General features: G+C 40.4%; 1 protein-coding gene across 1 annotated transcript in view; it reads right to left on the reverse strand.

Moving 5' to 3' along the window:
- The window catches only part of MAGI1 (membrane associated guanylate kinase, WW and PDZ domain containing 1), a 741,784-nt gene that overhangs the window by 18,487 nt on the left and 708,301 nt on the right, over window positions 1–14,996 (reverse strand). The window contains exons 14-18 of the mRNA XM_011980350.1: window positions 13,344–13,560; window positions 9,323–9,406; window positions 5,704–5,795; window positions 4,049–4,241; window positions 1,374–1,667 (exon numbers count right to left, since the gene is read on the reverse strand). Coding sequence (XP_011835740.1) covers window positions 1,374–1,667; window positions 4,049–4,241; window positions 5,704–5,795; window positions 9,323–9,406; window positions 13,344–13,560 — 880 coding nt within the window. The remainder of the gene's footprint in view (window positions 1–1,373; window positions 1,668–4,048; window positions 4,242–5,703; window positions 5,796–9,322; window positions 9,407–13,343; window positions 13,561–14,996) is intronic.

The following is a 14,996-nucleotide window of genomic DNA, read 5'->3' on the forward strand; positions in this document are numbered from 1 at the left end:
ACAGCTCTAGCAGGAAGCAACACACCAAGACTAAATGGAGGCCAAGTGAGTTCTACTGGATGAGAATGCTAAAGGGGTGTAGCACCTTGCTGGTCCTAGCCAGTTTTCACGTGGGTAAGTCATTCAGGGATAGAGCTGAGGTACATGAAAAGCCTGCACAGCCTGCACAGCCCTTTCCCTTCTCCCATTGTATTCCATAGTAAGTAACAAACGTGCTCGGGAGATAACAAATGACTTTTTACTCAATCAGGAAGGTGGATCATTTTTGGAGTGTACATCTATAATCAATCCATCGCAATGGGAAACATTCATATATCACTAGTTTCTGCAATCATCTGGGTTTCTCTTGGTCTTTGCTAGTGTACCCAGCAGAGAGTGAACCTTCTGAGAAAGTGACAATTGTGTTTCTACATACTTTGCTGAAACCCTCAACGTCTGGATGAGACAGGAAAATCAAATGACTCTTAACTCAGACTTTAACCTGACTTTAAATCAAGCAACAGTAAAAATATTATTTAAAATTTTAAAAAAATTCCTATGGGAATACAGTAGAGAAAGAACACAGATGAGGTGGACTAGCATCTCCTGTAGTATTTTTATTCCTTATACCTCTATTTTTCCTAGAGCATTTCTACAGCCGTATGCTCCTTGTAAAAACTCTTAAGATATTCTTAAGACCATTCTGAGGCCCTTGCAATTAGTGCTGTCCTATTCAATACCTTTCAAAAGCTTTGCTTTGGCAAAAACTGTAGACTCTGTATGCTGTCCAGGGGTTGCTATTCAAATTTCTTTTTCTTTTTCTTTTTTTTTTTCAGATGGAGTCTCGCTGTGTCACCCAGGCTGGAATACAGTGGCACGATCTGGGCTCACTGCAAGGTCCACCTCCCAGGTTCAAGCGATTCTCTTGCCTCAGCTTCCCAAGTACCTGGGATTACAGGCATGCACCGCCACGCACAGCTAATTTTTGTACTTTTAGTAGAGATGGGGTTTCACCATGTTGGCCAGGTTGGTCTCAAACTCCTGACCTCAAGTGATCCACCTGCCTCGGCCTCCCAAAGTGCGGGGATTACAGGCGTGAGCCACCGCACCCGGCTGCTATTCAAATTTCACGCAAATCTGGTGTATGCTTTAAGTCGTCTGTGCGTGATCACATTCTCAGGGTGGAAGTTGAAAGGGCCAAACAAATATTCCCAACCTTCAAAAGGGAAAAAGCTACCAAATCAACTCCAACCCCAATTAAGTCTTTAATTACCCAGAGCAAGAAGCCATAAAGCATTTCTGCTCATGAGGTCTGGGTCAGCTTTCACTCACAGGAGAACAAAAACTCCCAGGCATGGTAGGAAATCCTGGGCGATTTCACATTCAGCACTCACCAAAGGTCGTGCCTGCTTCGGGCCTGCTCACCGAGGACACGATGACGAAGCCGAAGCCCTCGTTCTCCCCACGCCGGATCTCCACGTCGTAGGGCTGCACCACAGTGCTGACCACGCCGCTGCCCCCGCCGCCGCCGCTGCCGATGCCGCTGGTGCTGCCGCTGCCCGAGCTCACCGTGTTCAGCGAATTCTGGCTGCCCTGCGGGGTGCGCTTCTCTTCTGTCAGCGAGGCTGGCTGGTTGCTACTGTGATGAGAGGAGGCTGGCGAGGGCACCTCGTTCTCGGTTTTGGGTACTGTAACAGAGATGCACGCGTACATTACCGTGTCCGGCAGCCCCTCCATCCTGCTGCCCATCCCTCCTTCCCGCAACTCCCTCAAGAAATCAAAACATGAACCGAGGGGAGGAGACAGCACCTGGTTTCACAAAACCTGGATATACGGATTGAAAGCAGCTTCTCTTGACAAATATTAACCATTCAGTATCTATGAACATTGATCCTACTTAACACCAAATGGGACTTGCAAATAGCGTTCGTTATTTTATAGCATGCTATATGTCGACATCCACACTCAGAATCAAGTTTGCAGCAAGATCAACCTGCTGTGAAATATTTCCCCACTGCACAAAGGGATGGGCCTAAGCGTAGGTGAGGGCTACATCTGCGAAGACCACCATTTTGGCTTCATAGATACAACCTTGGATGCACGTTCATATTGTCATTACTTTCCAATCACATTTCCACTCAGCTTTTTCCATCAGGCAACGAACAGTAAGGTGACGGTAACGTTGAGGCTACCTGCCCTATGTGGGGTTCATGACAACACCTGTGAGACACATATGCTTCTCTTCTTAGCTTCCAGGTGTCAACATCTACTCTGATCACAGAACCGGATACACTGGCCTCCTTCTGAATTTAGTCACCATGCTAGTGTTACTAAAGCGCTCCTAAACAGCCAACACAGTAGGTGGAACCAACTATGCCAAAAACAAAATGTGTGTTGTGTCCAAGTTTTGGATCAGACTGTATTTATTTTCAAAAGCTTCTCTTTTCATAGATTGTTTTAATTGTGGAAAAATAAGCATAACAAAATTTTAAACCATTTTTAAGCATATAGTTGAGTGGTATTAACTGCATTCACATTTTTGTACAACCATCATCATCATCCATCTCCAGAATTTTGTCGTTTTCCCAAATTGAAACTCTGTACTCATTAAAAACTAATTCCCCTTCCCATTTCCTCCATCCCCCACCGACCATCATTCTGCTTTCTGTCTCTATAAATTTGACTACCCTAGGTACCTCATATAAAGGGAATCAATATTTCTCCTTTTGTGACTAGCTCGCTTTGCATAATGTCTCTTCATAGTTTTGACACGCCTTTTACACAGAGCTAAAAATCCAAAATATTTAATATTTTAAAAAATAAACCTGAAACACAAAATATCACATTGCCTTACTATTTCTATTTGGGTCAGGGAAGCCAGATAGTTTTCATCTCATCTCAAAAACCAGTTCTAACTGACTGCTTTTAGCTGCATGGAATACTATGTTAAGAAGGATTGTGAGGCCACAAACAAGCTCTAGGGACATAACCTACAGCAGATTAACACTGTTTTCCATGGATGCAGGAGGTAGGACTCTCACATTGGAATTTAACATCTTAATTCTATAATTAATCATATACCATTTAAAATGGGTTATACTTTTTTTTTTTTTTTTTAAAAAAACAAGGTACCAATTAATTTGATCTGGCAGGTATCTGTTTCACTAATATTAATGCCACAAGAATTCATAATATTTCAGGTCATATTTCTCCAGTAATTCAACTGATAGAAGACAATCACTTCTGCTGTATTCTGGGTTCTGTCTCAAAGGTTTCAAAGTGGGAGCTGCATCCAAAGGTGAACAACAAGGTGTATTCAACGTGAGCTTTCAGGAAGCTGGTAGGTCAAGGGAAAGGACAGACACACAATTCACTGTCTCAAAATGGCAGATTCTGATGTGGAAGTAAACCATGAGTCACTAGAATGGCAAGGAGGGAATGCTAAAATCTGAAGGTAGTCGGAGGAAGGAGGAATTTCCGAGGGAAGAAGGTTATATTTGTGCTGAGCCTGAAAGGATATGTAGTATTTTGAGAATTAAAGTTCAAAGCTTATGGGCAGGAAGAAGGAATCAAAGCTGACCTAGAACTGGCTGGCTCTATAACTTTCTTGTAGAAAGAAAAAAAAATCTTGGTTTAATACATAGGACAGTAAGAAATCAGTAACTTTTTTATGAGCTTATTTTGTAGCACAAACCCAATTTTTGTTCTCTTGATATGAAGCTACAACTCTTCTGACTTTCATAATGACCTCATTTGTTGAGGATTATCATCAAATGAAGAGGATGGCTAAGTTCTGATTTGCAAGGAGATAGAAGGGAAGTAATATATATTCAACAAGCCTTCCTCTGGAAGACTTTGCTGAACATATGCAAACGGCACATTAAAGTACTTTAGAATGACAGTAATTTTTGCAGGGTTTGAGAGAAGCAAGCCATCTGGAAATTCTGAGCTTGATCACATTTGCAAACATTTGCTAAAATAGATGCTCAAGGAGGCAGACACAGGAAGGAGGCCTTTTCTGTGAATCAAGTGACAACGCACTGTCTGAACGAATGAATGAAATACATACCCGCAAAAACCACTTTACGCCGCACTGTGAGATTGACGTGGCCTTGTTTGGCAGCTTGTTGCATAAGCTGGACCACAAGCTGGTGTGATTTTCCAATTACTGGCGTCCCATCCACACAGATTAATTCATCTCCAGACCTCAGGCGGCCGTCGGTATCAGCAGCACCCAGTGGTACAATGTGACCAATATAAATCTGTTGAATAATTGAACGATGGATGAAACACTCCTCTCCTACATTTACTGTGACATCAATGGCCTTCACATCTCTGGGAACAATTCATTCATTCGTGTCTGCAGGCATGCCACAAACATTTATTGAGCACCCACTGTGTACAAGACATTGTGCTAAGTACTGTCACAATTATTAAATAGTGGAAAGAATATTTCTTGCTTAGTTTCCAGATGTTTATCTGTGGCCTATTGACAACTCACTCTTTCTTTTTCTCCGCTGCAGATATAAATCACTTTTCTCCCTTCATTGTACAACCTATTCTTCTTTCCTAGTTACCTAAAAACTCTCTTTCCATACAACTCTGCTAATAAAATTTTAATATTACTTTTACTTAAGAGTCTAGCATCATGCCTAGGAATAGGGAATATGTAATAAATACTCTTAAATGAATGAATGAAGCAAAAGTTAGTTGGACATCTCCATTTTCGAAGTCTTTTAGCACCTGAAAGCAGAGCATTCTTTATAGTTAATGTCTTACTGTTATATTTGCCATTCACTAAACCTTAGCTAAAATACTTGTGCCTACCTTGCCTTTCCAGCAGACAATAATGCTATAGTTACCTTTACATGGCATTTAGAGTTTGCAAAGAACTTTGACAAAATAGTTGCTAAGAACATGGATTCCAGTCAGACCTTATTTGTCAGTCCCTCCGTTTGGTAGCTCCGTAATCTTGGGCAAGTTAATTAGCTTTTCTTTTTCTTAATGTGAAAACGGGATAAACTGGTGGGTTTGATGGATAAATGAGAGAATGTATGTTAAGAGCCTTTAGCACAGAACCTGGTACATAGTAAGCGCTCGATGAATAATGGCTGTTATTATCACAAGGAAATTAACAATACCTATTTTAGTTTTCTTTTCTTCCTTCAAAAGAACCCTGTTATGTTATTCTAAATTTATTCCAAAATGGAGGTCACTGAGATCCACGGAAGTTCAACGTTTCTTGACCCTTACTCAGTGTTCTTTCTCAAGTTTTGTAAAGGCAGGGGTCTGACATTCTCCAATCACTGTCCCATAAGGCTTTGTGAAATACTCTCTGCACACCAGCAACTCAACACACAAAGCCCAGTACCTGCTGGCAGAGTGAAGGGACCTGGCCAGAAGGACCAGGCTACTCTTATATCAGGTGATGATTATCCTGTTTTGCTTTCTGTTTTTGTCTCCCTTGGGGGAAAGGGGTGGTCTACAGAGGCTGCAGCTGCCACTTTTCACAAACACGCATAAAAACTTTTTAGAAAGAATCTAGTCTCTTCTTCCTCAAGACAAACAGTGCTCCACAAAACCCAATGAAAAACCCATACTACTCAAGATGAAAGAGTCAGTGTTGCATCTAGCTGGACAAATCTTGGTGATTTGTCACTGTTGCCAATTTGCTTTGAAGCTTTAGAAAAATATGCCGGGGAGAGAGACGAGCAAAAGACTCACAGGTTCCCCTGGTTCATTTCCACCCAGAATCCTAAATCCAAATCCAGTCTCTTTTCTCCAGAGGAAGATGTCCTGTTCCTGGTAATCCGGAACTGCAGAGAGGGGAGAAAAAAGACATGGATTATTTTTCTGATAAAAGGAGCGATACCCCCAAGATGAACACAGTTGCAAGACAAGAATGGTGGTGCTTGATCAGATGGAAGCTTTTCAATATAGGCAAAGAAACAAAATACTCTGAACAGGTGAAATAACAGAAGACATGGGGATAAAGTAAATAGTGGGAATAGTCACTGAGCCCTAAAGTTCTTCAAAGGACTCATCACTGTTTGATAATTCCGAATCAAGCCCAAGCCATGAACCTTAACTACAAATAGTCAGCATTAACTGCTTTCCTCAGTATTCTTGCAAGGGGAATTAAGTAAATTAAAAGTATGATGTGCCACACCGCAAAGCAGGTGTCCATGTCCAAGAAGAGAACTCAGGCTAAGTCAGAGCCACCTCTGAAGCCGGCTCTAAGGATTCTGAAGTCATGTTAAGTCACCAGATGTTTCCTCTACTAGAGGATGAAAGAGAACAGCTTGGTTTAAACAGACTTTCTGATTTATCTTTAAGTCACTTTCTTCTTCCTTAAAATAATTAAGACTAGCAATGCTAATAATTTGTTAGATCATTTTTGCCAAAAATTACTCTCAAACATTCTAGTATTTCTGCATACAGTCAGCCCTCCATATCTGTGGGTTCTGCATCCTTAGATTCAACCAATCACAGATAGAAAATTTGTTAGACCTACAATGGTTTTAGCTGTGATGAATACGTAGAGATTTTTTTTCTTGTCGTTATTCCTAATACAGTATCACAACTATTTATATGGCATTTGCATTGTATTAGATGTCATAAGCAATGTAGAGATGATTTAAAGTATATAGGAGGAGGTGGGTGCGGTAGCTTACAGTGGCAATCCCAGCACTTTGGGAGGCCAAAGCCGGCGAATCGCTTGAGCCCAGGCATTTGAGTCTGGGCAACATATTGAGACCTTGTCTCTACAAAAAATAAAAAATGGGTCAGGTGTGGTGGTGTGTGTCTATAGTCCTAGCTACTCAGGAAGCTGAGGTGGGAGAATCGCTTGAGCCAGGGAGGTTAAAACTGCAGTGAGCCATGACTGCCCCAGTGCACTCCAGCCTGGGTGACAGAGTGAGACGCTGTCTCAAATAGATAAATAAATACATAAACAACAAACAAACAAATAATACAGGAAGGAGAGTGTGTGTGTGTGTATGTGTGTGTTCCACACAAATATTATGCTATTTTCTAGGGATTTAAGCATCCATGGATTTTTACAACCTTGGTGGGGGATGCAGGTGTCCTGAAACCAATTCCCGGCAGATACTGAGGGGTGACTGTACAAAGTTTATTAGGATTTCAATACTATTACCAAAATCAGCCAGGCCTCCAAATCCTTAAGATCAATGGTGATGACAAAAAGTCTATATTAATGAATCATATATCTCATTGCCAAAATCGCTGATTTACTCTAGAATTTGCCTATGATATTTCAGCATTAAAAGTATTAATTCATTTTCCAATAACTTGGTATTTTACTTTCAACGCCCAGTAATGGTCCAGGGCTTTAAAATGAATATCTTGTTTTTTAAAAGAAATGTAATTTCCATAAGAAAATACTTACTATACATGAAATCGTTCTATACACCACTCTGTTACTTCACTAAGGTAAAAGAGGGTTATTTCTATTTAATTCTTACTTAATATTTTAATGTATACATAGGGTGTTTTATGACCTATAAAATGACATATCTTTTATTTAAAGAGAAAAAAATATGATTCAGTTGCAATGAATCCTAAAGGAGATTTTCAAACGCTGTAGTGCATACCTTCTTATTTAATTAACTGGATTTGGGGCTGAAGGAAAGTGCAGGCCTGAGAATTTAATTCTTTTCTTCTCCAGTTTTGTACAACGGAATAGGGAAGAAGAAGGTGGATGTTTAGATTTTAGGTTGGTGAAGAGATGTTCCTTTTTAGTGATTCACCCACAAACTTAAAATGTATAGTGAATGAATGCACCAACAGACAAGAAACCAAATGACCAGTAAGTACAAGTCAGAGGAGTTCGAATCTGATCTTTTTACTTGAGCTATCTCAGTGCCAGGGCTGTAAATGGGTGCTTTCTATCCACTGCTTTTATTATAATTGCTGAGGCTAAGCTGCAAAACACCAGGAACATGGAGCTAAGCTACAGCACAGGACTCCCATAAACACAATTTGAGAGTAATATTTTCTTGAGCACGCTAAGGTAACAATATTTTCTTTCTGTTCGAGTAGCTGGCTAAAGGATATTTGCTGTAATAGCCTCAATGAAACAACAAATTAAATCAAGTTGTGTCTCCGTCTTTGGTTCACTCAAGCAGGAGGATTATTACCGAAATAGACCACTGGTGCTGTCCAGCCAGCACTGGGTTCCTGGCAGAGTCTGTTTTAGGTCTGCTGAGTGTGTGGCCTTTCTGGGAACAACGAAAGGGCCTCTGCAGAGACTTCCAGCCCAGACCTATTTTTCTCAGCATCATTTAACACAGGAACATTTGCCCATCCTACAGTGACACCAAATGTAACAAGTTTCTGCCTACTGTTGCTCATTTAGGTGTGAGCTAGCATGGTATGGGAGGTTGTGGCCAACAGATTTAGGCTTATCACACCGTTTAGTCCACATGAAAAAAAAAAAAAGCTTCATTTCCTTCTGAGAATCAGTGGGAAAATGGCAAATTTATTTAAAGGTTTTCTGTTGAAAAGGAAGATGCCCACTGACACTAGGGATGTTAAAGACACAACAGCGAGCCAGAAAACACAGATACAAACATCAACACACAGATATGTTACAAAGAAAGTCTTCTGCTACTTCAATTTTGGCATTTTAACAATTCTACTCTTCTACCAACTAAATGCCATTTACCCCAATATATAACTTTGGCAATAAATCAGTACTGAAACACATTATGGGATTATGAAATTTCTCTCTTCTGTGTCCTCCGAGGCCACCTCTTCTTAGAGGCATTGAAGTTTCTAAACTACTTCCCCCGAAATGGTTTCCTTCCTTACTTCAGGCAGGTTTTATTACAATTAAGTTTTTAGGCGGCAGTAAGGTAGAACCATTTTTCCGATATCAATATCCCTTTTTTTTGAGTGAGGCTAAATCAAATAGAGCTAAGAAAACCTTGTCCAGTTTTCATTTGTAAGCCCTTGCATATGAACAATTTCTGCAGTTAGTCTCCTTTTGGCAATGCCAGTGACAACTCAATAAAGCAGTCAAAAGACTTCCTTTGATAATTAGAGAGAATGGAACCACCAGGTTTGCAGAGAAACCTCCTGGTGTCTCCATTACTACAGACATACTAACACATTTCCAGACTTGACAAGAGCATGCAAAACCCTTTTTATTCCATCTTGTCTTTGGTTTGCATTTGGTCAACAAGAGCTCCAAGGCACTTCCCTTCATGCCCCTCTTTTCTTCCCTCTCTTTTCTGAACTTCTCCCCAGGCCCCCAGACCAATGAGAACATCAAACAAGATGAATGAAAATGGAGAGACAAAAGTTTTCAGCAGATCCTTACTCGGACATTCTCCAAAATTCGTGGAATTGATTTCTCTCTCTCTCTCACCCTTGCTCAATCCCGATGCAGGTGAAGGTGACATGGCTGGAATATTAATTTCACAATTTTGCAAAGCTTAATGTACATTCTTTCTCTTAGTTCACTTTAATTTAGTTTTGACTGATAAGGAACAGGCAGTTCAGCTTTCACAATAAAGGTCATGGCTGTTATTTAAAAAGACCATAGTTTGATTCCATTTTTTTCTTTCTTTTTTTTTTCACAGTGCTTTACCTATCAAAAAGCTAGAATTTACAACTGCACCATTGAGAGTTTCCTATAACTCCTATTACTATCTTAAACTCTCCTTATTTAATGACACTCTAAAGTACACATTCTTGATTGGCCTTACTTCAATCATGGTTTGTCTAAACCCTTATTGCTTTTGGAAAAATTTAAGTATATTTGTGCTACCATTAAACTACAGCATTTATTCAAAAGTGTATCAAGTTCAGGATGAAATTCATTCTTGTACTAATATCTGTTCAGGTGAATTCTAAGCATTTCAAGCCAGAACAGTCTTATATTTAGAGATGCAAATCAATGGATTTATCAGAGAAGTGAACAAACACACAAGAACTCTCATAATAGCTCTTAAAATCTGGAGGTACATCCAAGCTTCTTAAGCTTACTATGATAAAGAAGCTCAATCGCCACTTCCAAACTTGTAAGCATGTCTCTCCAAGGCAGGACAGATTTACAATGTTGGTTAATAGGACAGTTTTGAGCTTTTTCTTCCAAGCTATATAGTGAACAGGCAAAGTCTCAACTACAAGCCTTATAATTTCTTTTGTAGTAAATGCTACTGGATGTGATCTGATTCTCCTAAACATTTACTAATAAGACTGCATCACTGTCGTTTTTAAGATGTGCACAATTCTAGAGAAACTATAAAACAGGCAACATGGCTTTTAAAGGACTTTAGTGCTAGTCTTTGTTTTTAATTAAACATTGAAACCCTTCAAAGGGATTCATGAACACATGTGTAATTCAGACTGATTCATTCTAATGCTGCTGCCTTGAGAGATGGCCATATCAAAAATATGGTACATCGCAACAAATTTAGACCATGTGAAGGAATGCGATCACAGATTGTGTTAATCTCCACATTGCCCCTAATAATAAAAGAAAAGAAAAAGAACAATGTATTACCAACAAAAAGAGGGTAATATGGCACAGTTAAGCTGCTGTTGCTGACTTCAATTTTCCTGTTTTTCCTGGAGTACTCTGCTCATTTTACTGTCTTGGGGAGAAGGGGCAGGGAATCACATCTAACAAGGCTATACACTTATTTCTCTTTGAAAGACAAGATACGAAACAACCTAAGGGAATGGCAGAAACTGGTCTGAGATAAAGAAAAATACTGATTCAAACACAAGATTGATGCAGGTTCATTCCTAGGTGCTGTGAAAATAAAATCTGTGACAGATACTGAATAATCACCATGGGGGCCAGGGGGAGGTCTCATCATTATCCTCATTTAGTAGTGAGGAAGAAATCAATGTGAATCTTAACATCAATTAGGTTGCTACTATCTATCAGTCAACTACAGAGCCTCCAATTACCAAAAAGGAATAGATTCCCATTTGTGCTGCTCTATCCGATTCCTCAGATGTTAAAGAAAGTAAAGGAACAAAACTGGCACCATTCTGAATATTTCTTTTCTTTTCTTTTTTGAGACAGAGTCTCACTCTGTCACCCAGGCTGGAGTGCAGTGGCATGATCCTGGTTCACTGCAAGCTCCGCCTCCCAGGTTCCAGTGATTCTCCTGCCTCAGCCTCTTGAGTAGCTGGGACTACAGGCACACGCCACCACACCTGGCTAATTTTTGTATTTTTTAGTAGAGACGGGGTATCACCATATTGGCCAGGCTGGTCTCCAACTCCTGACTTCATGATCCGCCCGCCTAGGCCTCCCAAAGTGCTGGGATTACATGAGTAAGTCACGATGCCTGGCCCCAAATATTTCAGTCTGGCTGCTACCTGAGCAATTTCAGTACTTATAGCAGCTGGCTATGGCCACATTACATATTTTTTTTTATTTTTTTTTCCTGGTGAAAACTTTTTTAGAAACATTTGATTAGGTCAAATTCTTAAGAAAATTTGCCACCACCAGGGTAAAAATGGCATTTGAGCAAAAGCCTTCTATTAAACGGATGTTTTAGAATTATCCTGTCAACCCATGATGCCCCTGCCAGCCCTTCAGAATGCAATTCATTTTATCATGAAAAGATTCATACAGGAAACCTCAATCATAAATGTGTACTGTATTGAGGAAAGCAGGAGCTCGGTCAATAAAGCAATATCTCAACATTAACTGAAGTCGGGCCATTGATTGGATGAGCCACATGCTTAGAGAGAAATGTGGAGGGAATGTGAAAACACTCCTCTTTACAAACATCTCTTAAATGGTTTACTTCAGTGAAATCACTACAATGAGTGAGGAGACACAATGAGGACAGAATCTGGTTCCTGGTTAGCATCCACTGCATATGAGGTCATTCCAAATGGAACTTCATTTCCTTTAGTCAGGCCTCGGGGGTACTTTAGGGGTGTCTTTCTAGTCCAGCGACTAAAATAAGTCCCTGCTCAAATCAGTGGGCTTTTTGTCAGCAGAGTGAACTTGTAGCCAAAACAGCCTATTTAATTCTATGCATTGTGGTAGTAAGAAGGCAGTAATATTTCTCCCTTGAGGAGGAAAAGGATAGAGCCCTGAGCAACTCCTAACATTTGATAACCAGCAACACTCCAGGCTCACCTCTGCCCCCAAACTGCTGAGTATCACTCAGTGGACTGACCAACCTTCCTCCTCAGACAAGGATGCTGGCCTCACTGCCCCATTTTGCTTGGTCACAGAGAAGTTGACTTTCAGCATACACTTCAGCCGGCAAAGGAAGCACAGCACAGCCAAGTCTGTGTGGTGGACAGGAGGCCAGGGCCCCACACCTCACACAACCTCTCTGCCACGACTCTCGATGTTCCTGCTGAGCAGTGACCACAGTTGCAGCTAGAAATGAAACCTGTGCTGAGGGGAGGATGAGCACTCTTCACTCTTCACTCTTCCAGCTTCTCTCAGACCCTTCAACAAACCGAATCTCCACCGTCACAACACCTCTCCCCTACCCCATACCAAAAAGAGAAAATGAGGTATCTGTCCTTCATAGCTGCCTCACCCTGACCAATTATACTCGTAAGAAAATATCAGAAAACAGCAACCCAAGAACAACAACAACAACAACAACAACAAGCAGTTTGCATGGCCTAAAATTAAGGCATTTTAGGAACTTCCATTGGTAAGATAAATGAATATTATTTATGGCGAATAGTTTTTGGAAATCATTTCGTAATAAAAAGTAAGACATTAAACATGAGAGTGATATTATGTTTATATGAGCCAAGAAGTTACAAAGTATACTATCACTAGCTTGTATTTATAGAAAAGGTAAAGCACTGGATCAGTAATTAAAGCACAACCCCTCACTGCTATTGTTTTTTCCTTTTTGTGGGAAATGTTTAGAGAGATTATAATGGTTAAAAAAAATTACCAGTATTTTTGAAAATCAAGAGACCACTTAAAAAGCATTTAATTTCTTCTCATTAGCCCTACAATCCCAGTCAATCATATTTAAGTTCTACTGCATATTGGATTTGTGCTCAGAGCACATCACAATCTCCACTCAGGGAATTAATGAGACAGCAGCTCTTATCTACCATGCCTTTTAACTGAAGGGAGGAAAAAAAAACCATTTTCACCCAGGGCATTTATTTGATAACTATCCACTTCTACCCTCTCCCCAGACTGAAGGCATAGTGAGGCCTCCATGGATAGCCAGCAGAGTCCACTCCCTTGGCCATACTTTTGCCTCTTGTGGATTTCACTTTATCCGGTTTACATACTGCAACTCCTCTATTTTCAATAACCTTCAAAAGAAAGGTAGAGCCCTGTGGAGGGGTCAGGGTAAGACAGAGGCCAGGATGCTACTCACGTCGGTTTTCATACATGCTCCTGGACTGGGCCCAGATTTTAAAAGGATCTGGTTTTTTCTGGCCAGAGCTGTCAGTTTGATCTGGAGCTTGGGCTTCTGCAGGTGGGAACTCGGGGAGCACCTGTGTGCTGTGGCTTGGGGATGCTGTGTGCAGGCTCCGGTGGCTGGAAACACTGTGCTGAGAACTATTCTGGCTGTCTTTCCTTTCCAGTGGTTGCTGAAAGTAAGCAAGTGAGAGGGGCAAGAAGAAAAGATCATTATTGGTTCTCTGAGTGGGTGTTTTCCACCAGCTTGTCTTTGTTTAGCACTTCTGCATACACATACATAAGTATATCAACAGTATTTTGGCTCCCACCTTTCTCCAGCTAATGCTGAATGCAGATGAATCCCTAGGTGAGTGGCAGACAAACAGAGGGGTGGGCCAGATAGAAAGACATAATCATAACCCACACTGTTCTCTGGGTTATAGCGGAAAACAAATCCAATATTCATCACAGGTTCTCAGCTAAGATGCTATGCTCGTTTATTGCAAGATGGATCAGTTTTAACATCCTCATTTTCACAAAAATATGTGACACCAAATACCATGAGTGGTTTACGATAAGGCTATAATATCCAGAAGAAATATAATCAGGACTAAAGATGCTCCTCAGGACTCCATGTCTTGTATCTTTTAATAATGAAATACCCAATTCCTCTCTAAGAGTTTGCTATCCATTCTTTTTGACTGTTAAACAAAAAAACAAAAAAAACAGAGGTCAGATCTTTCAAAAATCATGCCTAGCATTATATGTTTACTGGTATTTCTATGTGTATAAATTACTAATATATGAAGAACTTCCATAATTCTTAGCTAATCAATTTTGCAAGCATTACACTTCACCTCTTAAACTGCCGATAGTACTGTTGGTTGAAAACCATGATCAAACTTTGTATATGAGTTGACCTCCGGGGGTCAGCCTTCTTAGATTTGCAACTTCTCCAAAGTTCAAGTATTATAATATTCAAAGGGGAAGAGTTCCATTTAAATTTCAATTGAATAACCAAGTCCTTGTTTATTAAAATCTGCTCAGCAAAGACCCTTCTTATTTTACGAAATGCTCTGTTAGAATGGCTAATGAATGGAGAGTAAGACCTAATGGAAAGGAAAATAGTAGGTAGAACAGGAAATAACTGTAGTTCTTATTTTCTCCAATAAAAGACTGCGGTAATCTCAGGTGTTTAGCATTCCCTATTCAAAACAAAAAAATCCTGCAGTCATGCCTCATACACCATAGACACTACGTCACTATACTTATCTGATTTAAAGCACTGTATGGGGTTGAGGGCAGGAAGGGGCTCTCCCTTCACTCTTATAGATCCTGTAGAGCTCATGGTTTTAAAGTACTTTGTAAGAGCTTTGACCTTGAGCATTCTAGATCCCTGAAGTTCTTTACAGAGCCCATATCTTCCACTGGGTGTTCCGATCAATCCTATCAAGACCATTTTTCCTTGCTGTCTCCCCAGGGATCCTTCATCTTTCATTCCCCTGGAATTCTGCTGGAAATTTGCAAGGTCCTTTCACTTAATTCTCAGGTCCCTGTATTTCCTCTACTTCCAGTCCTTGCTTTGAAACACGTATCTGAAGAAAGCCCAAGGAGGACAAAAACTTCA

Source organism: Mandrillus leucophaeus, unplaced genomic scaffold (genome assembly GCF_000951045.1).
Source record: "Mandrillus leucophaeus isolate KB7577 unplaced genomic scaffold, Mleu.le_1.0 Scaffold210, whole genome shotgun sequence".
Taxonomy (NCBI): domain Eukaryota; kingdom Metazoa; phylum Chordata; class Mammalia; order Primates; family Cercopithecidae; genus Mandrillus; species Mandrillus leucophaeus.